General features: G+C 39.8%; 2 protein-coding genes across 3 annotated transcripts; both read left to right on the top strand.

The window, feature by feature from the left end:
• Nucleotides 1-998: 998 nt before the first annotated feature.
• Nucleotides 999-8,011, top strand: snx22 (sorting nexin 22). Its single transcript, XM_015021418.1, has 7 exons — nt 999-1,384; nt 4,090-4,173; nt 4,366-4,470; nt 4,983-5,077; nt 5,345-5,377; nt 7,582-7,649; nt 7,722-8,011. Exons 1-7 carry the CDS (start codon nt 1,298-1,300, stop codon nt 7,820-7,822), a joined length of 573 nt encoding a protein of 190 aa, XP_014876904.1. The 5' UTR covers nt 999-1,297; the 3' UTR covers nt 7,823-8,011.
• A 1,709-nt stretch (nt 8,012-9,720) lies between these two features.
• On the top strand, nt 9,721-17,833 carry adpgk (ADP-dependent glucokinase). Of its 2 annotated transcripts, none has more exons than XM_015021414.1 (8): nt 9,721-10,035; nt 11,554-11,789; nt 12,861-13,086; nt 13,169-13,231; nt 13,422-13,542; nt 14,412-14,608; nt 14,938-15,036; nt 15,138-17,833. In XM_015021414.1, the coding sequence occupies exons 2-8, from the start codon at nt 11,572-11,574 to the stop codon at nt 15,699-15,701; spliced, it is 1,488 nt and encodes a 495-aa protein (XP_014876900.1). In that variant the 5' UTR covers nt 9,721-10,035; nt 11,554-11,571; the 3' UTR covers nt 15,702-17,833. The 2 variants fall into 2 exon arrangements, with proteins under 2 accessions (XP_014876900.1, XP_014876901.1); XM_015021415.1 differs by having other exon boundaries at nt 9,722-10,035; nt 15,141-17,833.
• Nucleotides 17,834-18,040: the final 207 nt, after the last annotated feature.

Here is an 18,040-nt window from a genome sequence, read left to right as displayed (position 1 = left end):
TGATCTGACAGAACACCGTGATTCTAACACAAACCTCCGCACAGCAGCAGCAGGTCTCCTTCACAGGTGTAAACCCAGCGCGAGCGTCGTAGCGCTCATGTTGCGTTTAAAGGCGGCTCGGAAAAACAGGTTACAACATGTTAACAACGGATTAAACAGTTTTAATTGCTGATAAAAGTAACAGAGGACACAAATATGGGAGGTGTGGAAGCCTCTACTGTATCAAATTGACATAGGAATAACAGAGTTGGGGATTCTAAGGTAAAAACCCAGCGCATACAGTGTTCATGTTTTGTTTTGTTTTTTCATCCAGACGGCTTCCCGCGGCCCCCCTAGGGGGCGCGCCCCACAGTTTGGGAACCTCTGAGTTAGGGCAAGAGTAAGAGTCTTTTGTTTGTTTGTTTGTTTAATAACAAGAATTAGTAGTATAATAAACACACAAAATTACCAGAAGAAAGTTGTAAAATGACTAGAAGGTGTTTGAATAAGACCAAAGCTCTGAAAGTCCTGCAACTGACGATAATTTGATGCTGATGTCTTAAAATATCATGTCCTATTTGTAAAACTGATGCCAAAGTATAACTTCAAAAGACGAAGACCTTCCTATATTATTATTTTTTATGTTAGAGTCACCATAAAATTACTACTTTACTCTTTTAGTATGACAACCTTATTGCGGCAATATTACATCTTTTTTCTTGCATTTTTAAATCAGTCTTCTCATATTAAAGCCATATTATTTTTGACTTACAGTTGCACAACTAAATTTTCATAATACTTTGACTTTATTCTAGTAATAATTTTTGTGTGTGTGTGTGTGTGTGTGCTAGCCTAGCCCAAGTACTGTATCTGGCTTGGCAAAACAAATTTATCCCATGCCTGAATTGTTGTCAAGGGCCGCATACAATCATTCAGAGGCAGCAAATGGCCCTGCGGCCACACTTTGGACTTCCATATAACTTATTGGGAATGAAACTTAAAAAAAAAAAAAAAACACTCAGCATACAAGCTTACATGGGCTACATACAGCAGCTTCCCATTTTACTGCTGCCTAGCTCTCTCTTACAACCAAAGCTGTGTGCCTTCAAAAACCCGGACTGCACCTTTAATGTCCTGTCGGGGTTTGTCCAATTAGTGAGTAGGTGGAGCACACAGGAGCAAACCTACCGGAAAAGAAAACACAGACGCTTTCCTCCACCTAACCTGAGCTGACACACGCACGTCAAAGCTGCTGTTTCTTCGCCTGAAGTTTTTCCAGCCACGGAAAAAGTCAAACGGAGACGGAAAGTCGAAGCGGATGGTGCTGGAGGAACTTTCCCACATGATTGAGGTGTCGATACCGTCGCTGGAGAGGGAGGTGGACGAGTCTGGCAAGACGAAGAAGGTGAGCGCGGTCCAAATTTCCTAAATTCAACTTTAAACGTTTTCAAACTTATTGGGAAAGTTTGAAAACGCTCACAGACGAACACGCGCTTCCTCGGCGTGTAATTTCGCACTAATTGCTATTCTGTGCCGAAGAATGAAGCCGCACGGGGGCCAGGTGAGTCTTACCTGTAAGAAGAGGCGATTCAATTCACAGCGGGTACAAACTTTTCTCGCGCGAGTCAAAACCGTCAAGTGTAAAGGACTCGCGTGCTAAATTTATATATTTTTGGAAACATTTTGCTGTGATTTGTTTTATTTTATTTAAAGCAGCTCAACAACAAACTAAGCAAATATTTAAAACTAATCAAATAGATTTTTTGTGGAGACAGTAATATGTAAATAACTGAAAATCTAGAACTTAAAAGGTTTGTGTCTTTTTAATTTCACTAATATTAAAAGGATTAGTCCCAAATAATAGAAGTTGATTTGGGATAGTTTGTCTTTAAAAATGTTTGCTGTTTTTAGCTTAGTTTTATTAAATTAATTGAAGCAGATTTAGGTGCAGAAAAGATACTTTTGAGCAAAAATCAGTGTCTAGATGTTGTCCTGTTTACTATAATTTTAAAGAAAATCTAAAACTCTTTGTGACCTATGCTTTGTGTTGCGGCTAACAATGTAAATTGTGAAACCATTTTTATTTGTAGTTGGTCATTTTGCTTAATTGATAATAAAAAGCCTTCGTTTGCATCGTCTTTAAAAAATGTGTGACGTTTTATGCTTCTGAGCTTATTTCTATATATTTTTGTGATTATATTTACAAGCCTGAATGTTTCTGTGGGTTCCAAACCAACAAGGGTGGGAGAAACTAACATGCGTAACAGACGTATTCATACTGTAAATCCTAACACACAACAATACTTGTATTTACTCTCTTTGGTAATGCTCAATTGTTGATCATTGAACAGGTTTGGGGAACTGGCGGATAATCCACTTACAAAAATCATTGTTCATGCTGCCCTAAAATATGATGCAGCCTATTTTATATGAATGTTATTTTATCCCTGCGTTGACATTCAGGACCAGTTAAACCAGTTAGGAACTTGAATCACTGTCCCACTGTCTCATCAGGGACCTAAAGGACTAAAAGAGAGTGCAGTGGGCGATATGGATTTATTTATATTGCGATATTTTGTGGTATTATTGCAATATCGATCATAAGTGACGATAAGAAATATTTATTACTACTGTTTTAGGATGTGGCTGCAAACATACATAAGCTCAAATATCACTCTTGACAAACAAACTCATTTGCTTCTTTAGGACACCGATAACATAAAGAAGTGAGATTAGTATCACTAAACTGTACACAGTAACAGCATTTAATTATAATTACAAATGTATTGGTATTTTTCAATACTCTCATTAAATAAACGGTGAAAAAAATAATCCCAACAAAACGGACAGTTCTGGTGGTTTTAAATGTCATTCATCAGAATGTATCGTGACAACAGTGAAAAGTATCGTTTATTGTGATAATCGATACGATAATGGCAATAGACACTAGGGTTATGCAAAGGGTAAATTCATAAAATGTTACCTCAACATTGTAGCTAGTACCTGATTTTAACAGAACCTGCTGATTCGTTTCCGACACGTATTTAAACTTAGAATTTCAAAACTTACAGAGAAAATCAGCATACGGTAATTATTGTTTGTTTTCTAAAATGTGACGCATTCAGTTTCACACTACAGAATAGTATTACAGAAAAACAACTATGCAACAAAATCATTCCAACTAAAACCTGGTATCGGAAGGAAATGTTTGTTTCTCGCTCCCAGCTGCCTGCTGTGGACAGGAACCAAATTCTTTGCTGCACTGCTCTTGGTGAACCAGCAGGCCTGTGAAAACAGAGCCATCATGCAGCACAGTTAGAAACCGCTGCAGCTTCAAGGCTGCTCTACAAAAGTCTTATTTTGTGCTGAAACTGAAGCAGAACCTGAGTAGATAAAAAAGAATGGCTAAAAGGAACATATGTGCTTTCTAGCACACTGAAGGCTACTATGATCACCGTGCCACATTCAGAGCTGCATGGCAGAAAAGCTAACAGAGGCACCAGAGTGAGGAATTTGGCTCACTGTGAATCAGACGGCCTGTGGTGCAGAACATGAGCGACTCGCCCTGCTTTTATCTTCTTATTTATTGAAACAAAAGCAAAGTTCAACATTTATTGATTTTTTTTTTTCTCTTGGAAGGGCTCACTAAATGTTTTTTGTTGTTGTTTTCTTGCATATCTGCTGTTCAGTTCTGATGTCTGGTAAAGTCTAACAGGTCGGTTCAAATATTTGCAAACTCCGTTCTGATTTATTTAAAGTATTGTTACTTATTGCAGCAGAAAGAAAAGCATGTGCTGCAACTATCCTGGGAAAAATGTCTGAAGCTCTTTACCGCCTCCTGCTGGAAAGGCGAGTTGATTGTTTTTGCACTGACGATCTGCTAAAAAAGATCGATTATAACATTGGAGCCCAAAGTGGGTCCTGGAGGGCTGGCATCCTACATGTTCTAGTTCTCTCCCTGGTGTAACTTAGCATGAGCAAATCATTTATTTCCTAATTTACATTTTCTTTTCTTCTGACTAATCTATCTTGGAAGAGTTACAATTTTGTGAAGAAGTTTGATTTTTGATTATTTTTCTATTTTCTTTTTTTATCTTCTTTTTTTTCCAGCTTTTCAGAGTTGAAGTCTTGTTTAACGAGAGGAAACATTATGTCCTCAGAAGAAACAGTGAATTCCAGACGCTCCATAGGAAGGTATGTGTTAATATCAGACTTCCTTTGTCCTGCTTTCTTAAATCTCTTGGAGGGTTTCATTTTGTTTTTGTCTGTGGTCAGTATCTTTCAATGTTTAAAATCCTTAAAATGATTTGAAACACATTAGGGCTTCTGAAACCATAAAATAAAATGATTTTTGCGTGTATGTACGTGTTATTGTGATGCTGGCAGCTTAAGAAGATCATCCAGACTCCGGATTTTCCGAGCAAAAGGAACCCCCATCTGAGGACCAAACCTCTGGAGCAGAGGCGGCAGGAGCTGGAAGATTACATCCAGGTAAGAAGCAGAGGTTTCATATAATAATAGTAATAATAAAGTCCTGTTTATGTGAACACCATCTCTTGTTTATATGATGGCATATTAGGGCAAATGTATATAAAAAAAGTACATTTCTGCCAAAAAAAAAATAATCTCAGAAATTTTCTACAAAAATTTTTAAAAATTCTAAGTTTCAAACATTGAAATTTTGTAGGAAAAAGGAATCTAATTTTGAGCCTACACTCAGAAATTAGATAGAAAAAACATGGAAACTTCTGAGTTTCAAAAGTTGAAAATTTGCGAGAAAAAGATCCGAATTTTTTAGCTCAATCTCAGAAAATTTCTACAATTACTTAGAAATTTCTGAGCTTGAAAAGTAGAAAATTGTCAATTTTTCAAACTTTGAAGTATCCAAGTTTCTTCTAGAACATTTCTGAGGTTAACCTCAAAATTTCAGCGTTTTTCTGGCAGAAATTTGCTCCTCTCTCTCGGGCCTGACGCGCCGTCGTATGTTTTTCTCTCCGCATAAGGACATTATCTACCAAAACGAAGACGTGCCTCAGGTGCTGCTGGACTTCCTCCACGTGAAGCACTTCCACACAGGGAACAAGATCAGCAGCGTCGAGTGAGTCCAGCAGCCTGCTCTCCTCCGGGAGCCGGCCGGCCGGCGATGCTGCATGCGTTGCTATATTTGTTGCCTCTATTTTCAGATTGGGGGCAATGCGGCAACATGATAAAACTTGAGAAACATTCTTCACGGCGTCCCCCCCAGAGCAGCAGTGACGGCTCAGATCGAGTCGTTGCTGTTTGTGGAAAACTGCGTCTGTTTAAAAGCAAAATGAAACCGTTCCACATGAATGTAATATCTAATATTTTAATATTCTGTTTTTAGGTCACTGGATGAACTGGACAGTCAGGAATACAAGTAAGTTTTTACTTTAAGAACAATCGGACAAAAAGGGAGAAAAAGATAAATGACGATCACTTTAAATAGTTTATCAGTTAACACACATTTAAACGTGGTCACTCAGCTGAAATTTTTCTGCTTCTTGACCCGAATACAGAGAAAAAAGCTCCAAAATGCAAAACGAGGCCTATGAAGCATTAATATCAGTTTGAGTCTGATGTGTAAAAAAACTCAGACTTTGTGGACTGAAATTTACTTTGATTCTTCCTAGAACTGTCACTGTAACAAATTGTCCCAGAAGTTATTGTGATAAACTATAATATTGTTGCTTTGAGACAATTTTTAGGTAATATAATGGTAAATCACATATTCTCAAAGATCAATTAACTTAAAACATAACTAACATTTAACACTGGAACTAGAAGACATTTTAAATATCCAAAATAAATAAACAAAAGAACAAATAAAATGAATTATGAAGTCTCTGTAAACAAAATTAAATTGTCCTTTAAAACAAAAAAGCAAGTTGAGGCCAAAACACAAGACTGAAGACTTTAGTGATCTGGTTTTTGGTTAAAAAAAAAAAAAAGAAAAGAAAAAAGAGAGAAACAGAAAAGGAAAAAACAATAAATTCTGCAAGTGGAAATTATTGATACCATTTTAACTTAACATGCGGTTAACTGATTTATTGTGTCAGGCGTAATTCTGACCAGATTTGCCACATGTACGGAAGAGAAAGAGGCAGCGCCGCCCCCTGGCTAAAATAAAATCTGTACTTTTCAGCCATGATGCTGATATTGATCATTTTTTATAACTTGCTGGTTCCAGGAGAGTAGCAGTCAGTATCAGTCATTTATTTACAATTATTATTTGCTGGTGAGAGGTAAACTGTTGGACTGAAGCAACCTTTTTTTGATAACGGACTCCCAGTGATGGGAATCATTAAAATAAACTTTTTCCATCATTTTTCCAAAATGTAATAAAACTCTTATGTTTATAGAGTGTTTTAGGCACCGAGGCGGCCGCCAGCATGCGTCCTGTTTGCTTTGAATGCAAACGGAGGCAGAAGATGTTTACCTCGTGTCCGTGGCATCAGGAGACCAGGAATGTCCTGAAAGCGTTTGTAGTTCAGAGCGCAGATGGAATGCGGCTCCGGGGCCGTCGTCGTGGCTACCCCGCTTCCCGGTCATTTGATGACGCGGCGCGGCTCAAACCAGAGACCGTGACACACTTAGGAGCCGCTCCGCTGATCTGATGCTTTCAACACCAAACTGCGTCTCATAAGGCAGAACACTGCTGCCCCTGGAAGCGTAGTCAGATTTTTATATTTGCGTAAGCATCAACACTGGTATGTCACGACTGTTTAAAGATGAAGCTGGACACGCCTCTACTCGCCAAGCATGGGCAACATGGCTTAAAATTAAAATCTGATTTTCCAGCTTTATTTATTTTTTTTTATAATATTTTTATTTCATTCATCAATATTCTGAGTTGTGCAACGTAAACGTAACTACGAGAATTTTTGTGTAATTGCGAGAAATGTAGTGGAAAAAATATGCAATTTTACGAGAAAACTGTCTTAAAATGACAAGAAAAGTTGTTTAAAGGAGAAAAAATCTCACTTATCAGGATTCGACATGACCGCCTTAGTTTGTGTTGCTCCTTCTTTGAAACAACAAAATTGTTTCAAAATCTTGATGCTGATAATTTAATGGTGATGTTTTAAAAGATTAAGTATCGCGATTAAGTGTTGAGTACTACCTGTAAAATTTATATCAGTCTAATTTCACAAGATGCTTAACTTTCCACATTTAAATATTTTGTAGTACTCATAAAATTACAACTCTTTTCTGTTAATATGAGTTTATTTTTGTACTATTATGACTTTATTCTCGTAATAAAAAAAAACAACATTGTATCTTGACCCTTTTGTTGTACAGTTTAAGTAAATAGAAGCTGTGAAACAAGATGGCCGCTCTGGGTTTGCTGACATCACTCTGAACTATGAGAACCCAAAGAGTTCATTATTGGAGTAGGGGGGGGAATGAAATTTAAAAAAAATGTTCTTTCAAAACATAAATCTTTAAAGACAAAATAATTCAATGAATAAATAAAACTGATTTCTCTCCGAGCCCTACTACTGCCTTCAGTTTCAATATGGCACGTGAAGGTTACTGTTTCACTGAATCGATTACTTACATTTCTGCTTTTCGTTTCCACAGTTACCAGTTACCACAGCAACGGGTTCTGGGCTTCTTCCAGGATCCTTATCTGCCCGGCAGCTCATCAGGTAGCTTTGAGTCGACATGTCAGAGCGACGGTCTGTGTTCAGGTGAAACAAACCCTGCCCTCTTTCTCGCAGGCCTCCCGGACATGGTGGTGGACGGAGTTCTGCAGGGTTTCTACCCCCGGGACATCCGGGTCAGCTTCAGCGCCTCTATTCTCCCTGACCCCGACGCCTGACAGGCAGCATGGCCCAAAGAAGAAATGCACAGAAATATGGCTACATTTCGACCAATTACAGTATCGTAGAATGGTTCATTTGACTCAGGAGAAGAAATTCATGACAGTTCAAGTTCATTTTGGTCATTGTGACTTGAATCAAATTCAGTTTCTCTGAAGACCTGAATAATATGCACACAAAAGCTTAAATCAAATCAGGTCTTCTTCCAGACAGTGAACTTGATTTTTGAAAACGAGAGGCTTTTTCTAGAAGATTCTTATTTCTTACTTTTGTTGGATTGACTGATGTATGGTAAAATGTAACGGCTCTTTTCACACAAACTGTGTCACAGAATCAAAACAACGCAACAATTGAGCTAGGCGCCGTCAATATTCCATTTCACCTTTTTTTCCTTCCACTGAACTTTCCATTAATATGCTTTTTCCATTAATAAAGCATTTTAACGACTGTCTGCTGGACAACTGTCAAGTTGGGAGTCTTTACTGTGATCGAGACAGCCATAATGTAAACGTAATGTTAGTTCTGTACTAGTTTTTTTTTTTTTTTTACAAGTTTTATGTAATCACATTATTTTGAAATACAAAATTGTGTGTTTTCATTCGGTGTAAGCTTTAATCTCCAAACAGGCTTAAATAAGGTTACCCGGGCAACAACACTGCAGCATTTCTCCTTAGAATTGCACAACAAACATCCACGTTTTCCCATGACACGAGTTTCAGTTTCTGAGCTAAATTACTGAAATGCATCAAACTTTTCAATGCACTTTTACTTTATCGACATGCAGCTGTGAAATGGAAATGCAATTTGTATCCAGTGAGACAAATTTCAGAATTGAGGATTCAAGGCAGCGAAGCCGGGACATGAGCCGCGTGTTTTTACTTGTACTTTACGGTCTCGTTATTTTAAAGATGTTTTGGTGTACAGTTGTCCCAATCAAGCACTTGACCCAACAAAGCTGGTGTGTGGGGCAACAAAACCTACAGCAAATGTCATGCTGTTTTTAATAGATGCAATGTGGCAACTGTTTTTAAAATTAAATCTTTGTCTTTTGTAATTTTTTATTATTTGCATGATTTATATTTCACATTGAAGTTTTAATAAATCATTCAAAAAGGTCCCAACTTGTGTTTTTTCCCACCACTTTTAAACTTTTCATTTTCGCTTCTTCCTTCTGGTGGAAGACGAGTGCCAACATGCAGGTTAGGCGGAAGGCGCTTGCTCAGCTGAAGGAAGAGTAAGAGAAATTTTTTGCCTTTGCTATGATGATTCATGACTAGTTGACTCTTCTGCTTTTTGTGAATAGTAATTTGACCTGAGCTGAGGGGATAAAATAATTTACTTTGGAGCAGACACAAACCTTTCCTACATTTTCTAATAAAAAACAACAAAAATGTCAATAGGGCTTTATGTGGCATTGTTCTTTTTTTTGTTTGTTTTTTGTTTTGATTTTTTTTTTTACATTATGGCATGTTAAGAAGGTTTGGACTATTTCAGTCAGCTGAGTTGGAGCTGAGATGCAAATACAAATGTGTTTTTTCTGTCCCACATAGTATAATTGACCAGAAATGACCATTATGAGCCCCTTGTTTGAAATATTTACCGTGTTTTCTCCGTGGTTTGTGGCAAACCTTAATTTGGCATTAGCTGTATTTCTCGCTGGAGTTCAAATCAGTATTGAACTCTGTTATGTTCAAATCCAGTCATTGGCACTCGGTTACAAATTGTATAAAATGTATGGAGTTATAACACAAAGCTAACAGAGACTTTTTGTTTTGATATATATATATATATATATATATATATAGAGAGAGAGAGAGAGAGAGAGAGAGAGAAATATCTGACGTATGGTCATTCCGAAAACATATGACTTTAAGCATGAAAGTTGAGCAGGTATTTTTATTTCTTTTCATACTTCGCTTTGAGGTTCCTGCTATTTCTGACACTACGCGAACGCCGCAGCATTTACCCTGGAAAGGCTCTTGGCGCATGCGCGTGTCGCTGATTCGAAGCGGCTGCTGGTTGGAGTGCTGGCTGTGTCTGAGCCGCTCCTGTCACTCCCAGCTAAATCTTCTTGAATGAATTGTGCCGACTCTAGCTTCTCCTTCTTAGCTCACTACCAGTCGCGGAATTAAACTGACTGAATGTTCTTCCTGTGATTGAACCAGGAAACTGGACCTTCTTCCTGGCTAACAAACCTGCACATTGCTGCCTGGTATGTCCCGCTACCATAACTAACCAACAGCGTTACTCTCTCCTGCAATTACAAAAGCTATAAGTTAGATAGTTTGCCAAAGTGTTTAGTTGCCGTGGTTGTTTCTTAATTGGTTTAACACCGGGTCGAAGCGGCTTGCTGGTGTCGGATTTGCTAACTGAGTTCAAAGATCCAGCTAGCGTGTCCACGTTAGCAGTAACTTTACCGCTTCTTACGTGCTCAGTATGCTGGTTCTTAATGTTCTGGACGGCGATGCTGTTCAAAACACTACCGGTGTCAGCTTTCAACTCATAAAAAACATGATTACTCGCTGGAAATGGACTACAATTTGAACTTCCTCTAATCGGAGTGTTGCGCTAATAATCCCTTGGAGAAAAAAGTCAGGTTCATGTTAGTGGGTGTGTTCAAACCAGCTTCTTATTTAGCTGTTTTTTTTGTCTGTTGGATTAAATTACTCCATTGTGTGGTGGTGTGTCAGATTGTATCCCTGGAATTATTTTAATTTTCATTTCATGCCAACAAAAGTATCAACCTTACTGATGCTTAGCTTGTTGTCAATGTTTAGATCGATGCGTAAAGCCCTCTCACAGTTGGGGTTTTCAGAAAGAGTTGTTACTTTGAAATGATGATAAAATAACAAGCTACTAATGCATATTTTTAAATGCTGATTTCAGTACCTTTTTGAATTATTCATGGTGCTTGAACTTTTTCAGATTTTGTAATGTTACATCCACTGAAATCAACGGATTTTTAGGGAAATGTATCCGATGTAATGCATAAAGTAAAGATAAAATGATTCTGTCTTCAACTATTTTCTCAAATTAAAGAAATCTTATTGTTACATCAACCTCCTTTCCACAATACTCTTTAATAAAAACTAATTTGGCCAGATGTCCTCAGAAATTATCATTAGCTCTGCAGTCCTCTGTGGTTTATTATATACAGGAATATTATGATAAATTTTGCTGGATGATAAATTGTCCCGGAGGTTATTGCGATAAACGATAATATTGTTCCTTTGAGACCATTTTCAAGTAATAAAAGGGTAACAGCATAATGATGCAAAAACACATTTTCAAATATCAATAAACTTTAAATTCTAATGAATATTTAACACTAGAACTGGAAGACAATTTACATATCCAGAATAAATAAGCAATAGAAACAACACATAAAATGAATTATGATGTCTCTGTAAACAAAATTGTTCACCAAAAACTTGCTGGTTGAGACCAAAACGGATTTATTGTGACATTCCAAAGTATAGTGAACATTAATGAGCAAACGGCATTAATCAGAGAAGCAGCCAACTCTGGAGAGATGTACAGCTCCAGTGGGAGACTCTGTCAACATCTATTAGTCATTTATTCCACATATTTATCCAGACCTGGAGTCGGGAAGAAACCGGGCAATCATATTTAACTCAATCAGATTTAAACAAAGCAGGAAATCACTGTGATTTATACTTTTAAAAAGCCACAATCCGACATGAAATTGACAGTCTTCCTGTTGCCACAGGAGTGTGTGGGAAGCACCATGTGGAGGAAGGCTTCGGCAGCGCTCCTGCTGGCTTTGGCCGTCGGCTACTTCTACGGTGGCAGGCCGGAGCTGCCGGAGCAGATCCTCCAGTACATCGGCCTGCCCAACCTCCAGACGCCGTCGCAGAGCAACCAGGACCTGGAGCGGGCCATCTCTGCCGCCTGGGAGGCTCTGATCGCTTTGCCAAGCAGGCAGTGGACCAAGGTGGCAGTGGGGTGAGTGACGCTGATCTGTGGAGCTGGTCAGAGTCTGAGTGATTTTCCTTTAATCTGACATTTCTCAAGCCCTTCTGTGGCACGCGGCGCGTGTGTGGAGAGGCTGCGGCAGAACGCGTTATCATGAGTCAGCTTCTGCTCGGACATCTCGGTGAAAACAGCAGGTGCACAAGTGAGGGATGACACCGCGTGTAGTGTAGAGTAAAGGTCAAATTGTCGCCCCTAGCGCTGAGCGATAAATCGATTTTATCGGTTCGTTGAATGTTTGGGTTTTGAAGATTAAAGTTTTGGAAAAATGTAGATTTTTTTTTTCCGATGTCGATAAACCAGAAACAAAAAAAAAGAAAAAAAGAAGTTTGTGTTTTCTTCGCCTTGTTGCTTGTTAGTTTTATTGTTCCAATTCAGCACATCAATAAAATCTACTTATTAAACTCTGTGGAGATTTAAGTCTGTTATTTTGGAAGCAGTATATGTTCCAACGGTTTTTTATTCTGGCCGTTTCCATGGAAATATGAGGAGTTTTGTCTGATTTCATCAGGGGAGCTGATGACTCTAACTTTAAAATATTCAGTGTTGTTGCTTAAAAAAATTAAAAAAACCCACCTGAGTCTGCTTCAGGTGGCAGAACGTGATTGGCTGAGCCTAAGGCCCAGCCCTCCAGAGGGTGGGACATGCTGCACCTGGAGCTTTGATGACCTTTTATCTAAAGTGTGTGTTGGTAAAGGTGGTGTATGATAGCATTGAGCAGTCAGTGTGTGTTCACCTGTAATAAAGACCAGAGTTTATTACAGGAACTGCCTGGTTCTGTCCCTGAATAAAATATTTGACGACAAGCATCACATGACCCCAGGACATGCCGGGGTTTTTTTTCCCCTCTTTAATTTATTGTTGCAAGATTAAAAACGTGGACTGCTTGCCTTATTAACTGCCTTAATTGGATGTGTTTAGCATTTTTGTATTTTCTTCCAGTACCCAACATAAGCAAAATCCATTTTCTTCTGATTATTCTTGATCACTGAGTCCCGCCGTCAGACTGAAGTGACGCGTTTCCACTTTGGTTCTCTCGTTCAGGGTGAACGCCTGCGTCGACGTGGTCGTCAGCGGCGTGGGGCTGCTGCAGGCGCTGGCTGTGGATCCTGGCGCCGGCCGGGATCACGAAGTCCTGCACTCGAAAGATGACCTGAGGGAAACCTTCATCCACTACATGGAGCGCGGAGCAGCGGCAGAGCGATTCTTCAGCGACAAGGAAGTGTTTCAGAGAATCGCTCGCGCAGCAGCAGAGTACCCCGGCGCAAAGGCAAGGCCATTCCTCTCATCCCCCTCCTTTGGTTTACTCCTTTTTTACCTTTTCAGAAATGTAACTTTGGTCTGTTTTTCAGCTGTACGTTGGAGGAAATGCTGCCCTCATCGGTCAGAAATTCGCCACCTACCCAGATCTGATGGTATGCAAGCATAAACAAATCTAGATGGCCTCTGTGATGCATTTTACTTACATTTTTATTCCATTCATTAGTCACTGTTGGAGCAAAACTATAGCAAAAAAAATAAAGTTTTAGCTACCTTATCACGTTATCTTCTGTAATTCAGAGTTCTGAAGATTGAAAACCCATAATTGTTTATTATATACTTCAGGTTTTGTTGTGTGGGCCAGTCGGCCCTAAACTCCACGAGATGCTGGACGAGCAGATCGTCGTTCCTCCAGAGTCTCTTCAGGAGGCAGATGAGTTTCACCTCATCCTGGAGTACAAAGCAGGTACAGAGGGAAAAGCAGCTGCAGCTCTGTGCCACGCAGACATTCCCTACACTTTTGAATGTGCAAAAAGTGTGTTTAATTTTACAAGCTGCAATGTATTGTATTATAATTTTATGTAGTAGACGAACATACTAACAGCATAAGTGTAAAGTGGAGGAAAAAACTGAAAATTTCAGTAGAAATGTCAAAGCCTGTGTATTGGTATGAAGACCTGAATCGGGTTCTGATGCAGATTTAGGTTCTGCAGGCTTCAAGTTTGAGTTTCAAAGCCTAAGTAGCTTAAAAGAACAGATAATTATGTCTCTCTTTGTTGCAGGTCATAAAATGTCCAGGGTTAGCTAAAATGCTGTCAGTAGCATATGGACCATCTATAGCATGTTGACTGTCATTGACTTACTCCAGTTAATAAGCAAACAAGTGTAAAACATAAATTTAGCTAAAATACCAAAGCTAGCAAAACTGACGTCAATAACATCTGTGTGCTATCACTAGCATGTTGACTGAATGACGTCATTCAGTATGTTAAGTTAGCATTTGTATTAAAATTATATAAAATACTAATTTTAGCTTAAATTCTATCGTAAGCATAATGGCCATCAGTAGCATGGTGACCTTCAGTAACGTAGTCCGTCTAATGTGCAATCAACAGTGTATTAACTAAATTTAGCTAAAATGCTAAAGTTAGCTAAAGTGCTGCCAGTAGCATGTGGACTGTCTGTAGCATGTTGACTATCATTGACTTACTCCATTCAGTATCCAAACATTATCATAGAAGCTAAAATTAACAACAACGCTAAGGATAGCTAAAATGCTGTCAGTAGCGTGTGTGCTGTGACTAGCAGACTGACTACCTTGCTTTCTACTTCCAGGTGAACAGTGGGGCTCCACTCAGGCGCCACAAGCGAACCGCTTCATCTTCTCTCACGACGTGTCCAACGGGGAGATGAGCTCCCTGGAGACCTTCGTGGCGAGCCTGGAGGAGTTCCAGCCGGAGCTGGTCGTCCTATCGGGGTTCCACATGATGGAGGGCCAGGGGAAGGAGCTGTGGGGGCAGCGACTGAAAGAGGTCAGCTGCTCAAAAGAGCTCAGCGTAATTTCCAGGGTTTGCCCCGGAAAACCTGCTATGCCCTGTGGGAGGGGCGCTAGAGCAGTCCAACAGCGGCACATTTTGTTTTCTGTTTAAAAAAAATTTTTGTTACAAAAACGCAGCGATTGGAGCACACCCCTCACTCCCTTTTCAATCTGTCAACTATGAAAAAAACAGTATTAAAAAAACAGTACTATAACCCTGGCAGCCCGCCAGGCTTGTAATACATCGGGGGAAGTCCTGGTGATTTCTAATGAAAACTTTCTGGATCTATTTCTGGATTTCTCCTTTTTGGTTTTCTTTCCCAGGCTGTAGCAGCCATAGCTGACATCCCAAAGGGCATTCCCATCCACCTGGAGCTGGCCAGCATGACCGACAAAGACTTCATGAGCCGGCTCATGCAGGAGGTACATGTGAGCGAAGGATTCCGTCTGTGAGAACAGATCGACGTGCTCGATGGCTCCCTGAGGAACGCCATGCGTTTAATTACAGCGTCTCTTCCTGTTAGCAGGTCTTGCCCATCGTCAGCTCCATCGGCCTGAACGAGCAGGAGCTGCTCTTCCTGTCGCAGGCCGGGGATGGCCCGCACGCCGCTGTGCCCGCGTGGAAGGGCGTCCCCGACGTGGGGCGGGTCGGCGACATCCTCTCCTGGGTCCTGGAGCGGCACGGCCGCACCGATCCGTCGTCGGAGTCCGACCTCACCCGTATCCACTTCCACACTCTGGCCTATCACATTTTAGCCACAGTGGACGGCTACTGGGGGAACCAGGCAGCGGCAGTGATGGCAGGAGCCCGGGTGGCCAGCAGCCAGGCCTGCGGCCTGCGGACCGTGGACGTCAGCAAGGTGGAGCTGAAGGCGCCACTGGAGTTCCTCACCTCTCACTTCGAGCCGCGGGAGCGACTTTCGCTGAAGCCGGAGGAGCCCGTCGCTGTGTGGCAGCGAGGGAACGTCACCTTCCACCTGACGCCTGTGCTGGTCTGCAAGAGACCCCTCCGGACAGTGGGGCTGGGGGACGCCATCTCTGCGGAGGGACTAGTTTACTCTGAATTAACGAGGCAGCATCCGTTTTAGAGGCTCGACCACGCTAATGCTAACAGGAGGAGCTGAACACAACCAGGAAACTCTTTCACCTCTGAGCCAGATTAGTGTCCCATTTCAGGTTCCTTTTGCCCCAAAGATCTGTTCTGTTTAATTGATCAGTGTGAAATCCTGCCTGATGATGATGATGAAGATGAAGATGATGTCCCCCGACCTTCTTAAAGAGGCAGGCAGAACTGGATCTCGATGAGCCGCCACGCAGCTGGACTCGACGCACTGTGCACCACTCCAAGCCATCTGCCCAAACTCCAAAGAGTTTAACCGTCACAGCTATGTTTTCTTTAACCTGCATATCTTTCAGTATGCTGTGCCTTCAATATTATAAAATCCTTTATTCATATTTTATAGGAAAACGGTATGAAACTTTAGATTAGCGTCGCCCTTTGACAGAGGTATACTGCATAAACTTGAAACTTTGTGATTTAAATCCAATTAAGGAATCCTTTTGGGTGCGTTCACATCTAACATTTAATTGAGTGTTCATCTTATTCTGGTCATCAACCATTTCTGAGTGCTTTGCTTCAACCGGTCTGACCAGCCAGATCGTTTTTCTAATGGTGAGATTATAACAGGGTTCCTTTACGGTCTGGAAAATTTTGAAAACGTATAAAATTTGCTTATTTTCCAGGTGTAGATAATAAGGGAACATTTTCGCTTCCATGCTTTATTCCTTGTTCTCTTACAGCTAAAGTATGCAACTTTTATTTCAAAAAAGAAAAAAAGTTTTTTACACATTTGTTAAGACTGTCACCATGTGGTGATGCTGCAATATGAGATGGATAATCTGTGGAAAAAATAGATCTCCTGCCTGAGCTTTTATTGTGATCTGTAGAAACGCACGACTCCCATTCAAAAACAACCAATCAGAGCCAGGAGGAGGGTCTTAGCGCTGTTAATCAAGCCTACGTATTTGCTGAATATTCACTAAATGGTGTAGAAACCACTATCTGCTGTTATAGCAAGCTGCTAACCAATGCTAAGCAGCACAAGCATTCATAACAGGCTAGCTGGAGGATGGAGGATGATTGTTTCTGGTTAGCACTGGAAGGAGGCAAAGGAGCTCGACAGTTTAAACAAATGTGTAAAATATATATATATACACTTTTTTTTCATTAAAGTTACTGCAGCTTTAACTAGATAATAAAGAAAAAAATTAAAAATCGAAAGGATGGGCATCAAAAATGTTTTAAAAATTTGTGTTAAGTTTAGGATTTTACAGTCTACATCTTATAGATTTTGAAATATTTCAAAGTGGTGAAATAACCCTTTACTTATCACCATGTTCAGCATTGTGCTGTGTCATGCTTTTATTCAACATGCAGATTACAGCATCCAACTAGCTAAATGTTCAGAATCCGATACAATTTGTGGGCAAATCTTAAGAATCGTGTTGAGTTTCAAACTGGAAAACGGGTAGGAATCCCGTTTTTTCTGTGTTTTCATTGTTTGACCAAAACACTCCCTCTATAGCAAAAAGATCTGATCTTTATAGCTCGATAGCAGTCTTTTTTTTTTTATTAAGCTAAATAGTACACTAGTATTGGTAGAAAACAGCTGTTTCAAATGTTTTTCTGAAGCGGGTTCTTCTTTATCGGCCTAAATTCAGTCTATATACCAGTGCCAGCTAATTAATGTGAAGGTTCTCATATGGATATTGGCTATTAAGATGGCGTGCATTAACAAATCACGATGACTGTGATCAGATACTTTGTGCTGTTGTCCTTTTCGTTCAGTGTGTTCCCTTTCTTGATGACAGTTATGTAACATGATTTATGAAAAAAATATTCTATTGTTACTCAAGAAGACTCATGTTAGGCATACACAACACTCCATTTGTTTACCTCAGTCTGCCTCCGAAGGCATGCAATAATCATCGTCTTAAGGCAAACCTGTCATGAAAAGGTTCACGCAGCATTTTAGTTCGGAAAAGGGGATTCTTTGCACTAGTAAAGGTAGGTGGCAGGTGATCCTGCGGAGGGGAATGTAACCTTAACCTCCCGTTTTTTTATTGGTTGTATTTTTGCAAGCACAATCTGTTCCTCCTTATTTTGTTGTCAGTGTCATGTTCATTCCCTTGCAGGTCGTCATTAAAATGTGGATGGAGGGAAATGGGTGGTTTGGGTTCCTTTTTTTATTTTTTAAGAGCTTGATCTCTTTTTTTTTTTTTTTTTTTTTTTTTAAAAAAATTTTTAAAATAACAAAAATTTGTTGTAGTTTTTGTTTTTTTTTTTTTTTTTTTTTTTTTTTTTAAAAAAATTTTTAAAATAACAAAAATTTGTTGTAGTTTTTGTTTTTTTTTTTTTTTTTTTTTT

The sequence above is a fragment of the Poecilia latipinna genome, unplaced genomic scaffold (assembly GCF_001443285.1).
Source record: "Poecilia latipinna isolate Pla-1442-1.1 unplaced genomic scaffold, P_latipinna-1.0 Scaffold2777, whole genome shotgun sequence".
Taxonomy (NCBI): Eukaryota; Metazoa; Chordata; class Actinopteri; order Cyprinodontiformes; family Poeciliidae; genus Poecilia; species Poecilia latipinna.
The sequence above is the reverse complement of the archived record's forward strand: the minus strand, read 5'-3'. Positions and strand labels throughout refer to the sequence as shown.

What these genes read in the sequence shown, in the direction of transcription:
- snx22 (XM_015021418.1), top strand. Translation starts at nt 1,298, where the DNA reads ATGGTGCTGGAGGAACTTTCCCACATGATTGAGGTGTCGATACCGTCG. An exon ending in AGTCTGGCAAGACGAAGAAG is followed by an intron (nt 1,385 to 4,089) that starts GTGAGCGCGGTC and finishes TTTTTTTTCCAG; the next exon opens with CTTTTCAGAGTTGAAGTCTT. An exon ending in CTGGACAGTCAGGAATACAA is followed by an intron (nt 5,378 to 7,581) that starts GTAAGTTTTTAC and finishes TCGTTTCCACAG; the next exon opens with TTACCAGTTACCACAGCAAC.
- adpgk (XM_015021414.1), top strand. Translation starts at nt 11,572, where the DNA reads ATGTGGAGGAAGGCTTCGGCAGCGCTCCTGCTGGCTTTGGCCGTCGGC. An exon ending in CATCCTGGAGTACAAAGCAG is followed by an intron (nt 13,543 to 14,411) that starts GTACAGAGGGAA and finishes TTCTACTTCCAG; the next exon opens with GTGAACAGTGGGGCTCCACT. An exon ending in GGGGGCAGCGACTGAAAGAG is followed by an intron (nt 14,609 to 14,937) that starts GTCAGCTGCTCA and finishes TTTCTTTCCCAG; the next exon opens with GCTGTAGCAGCCATAGCTGA.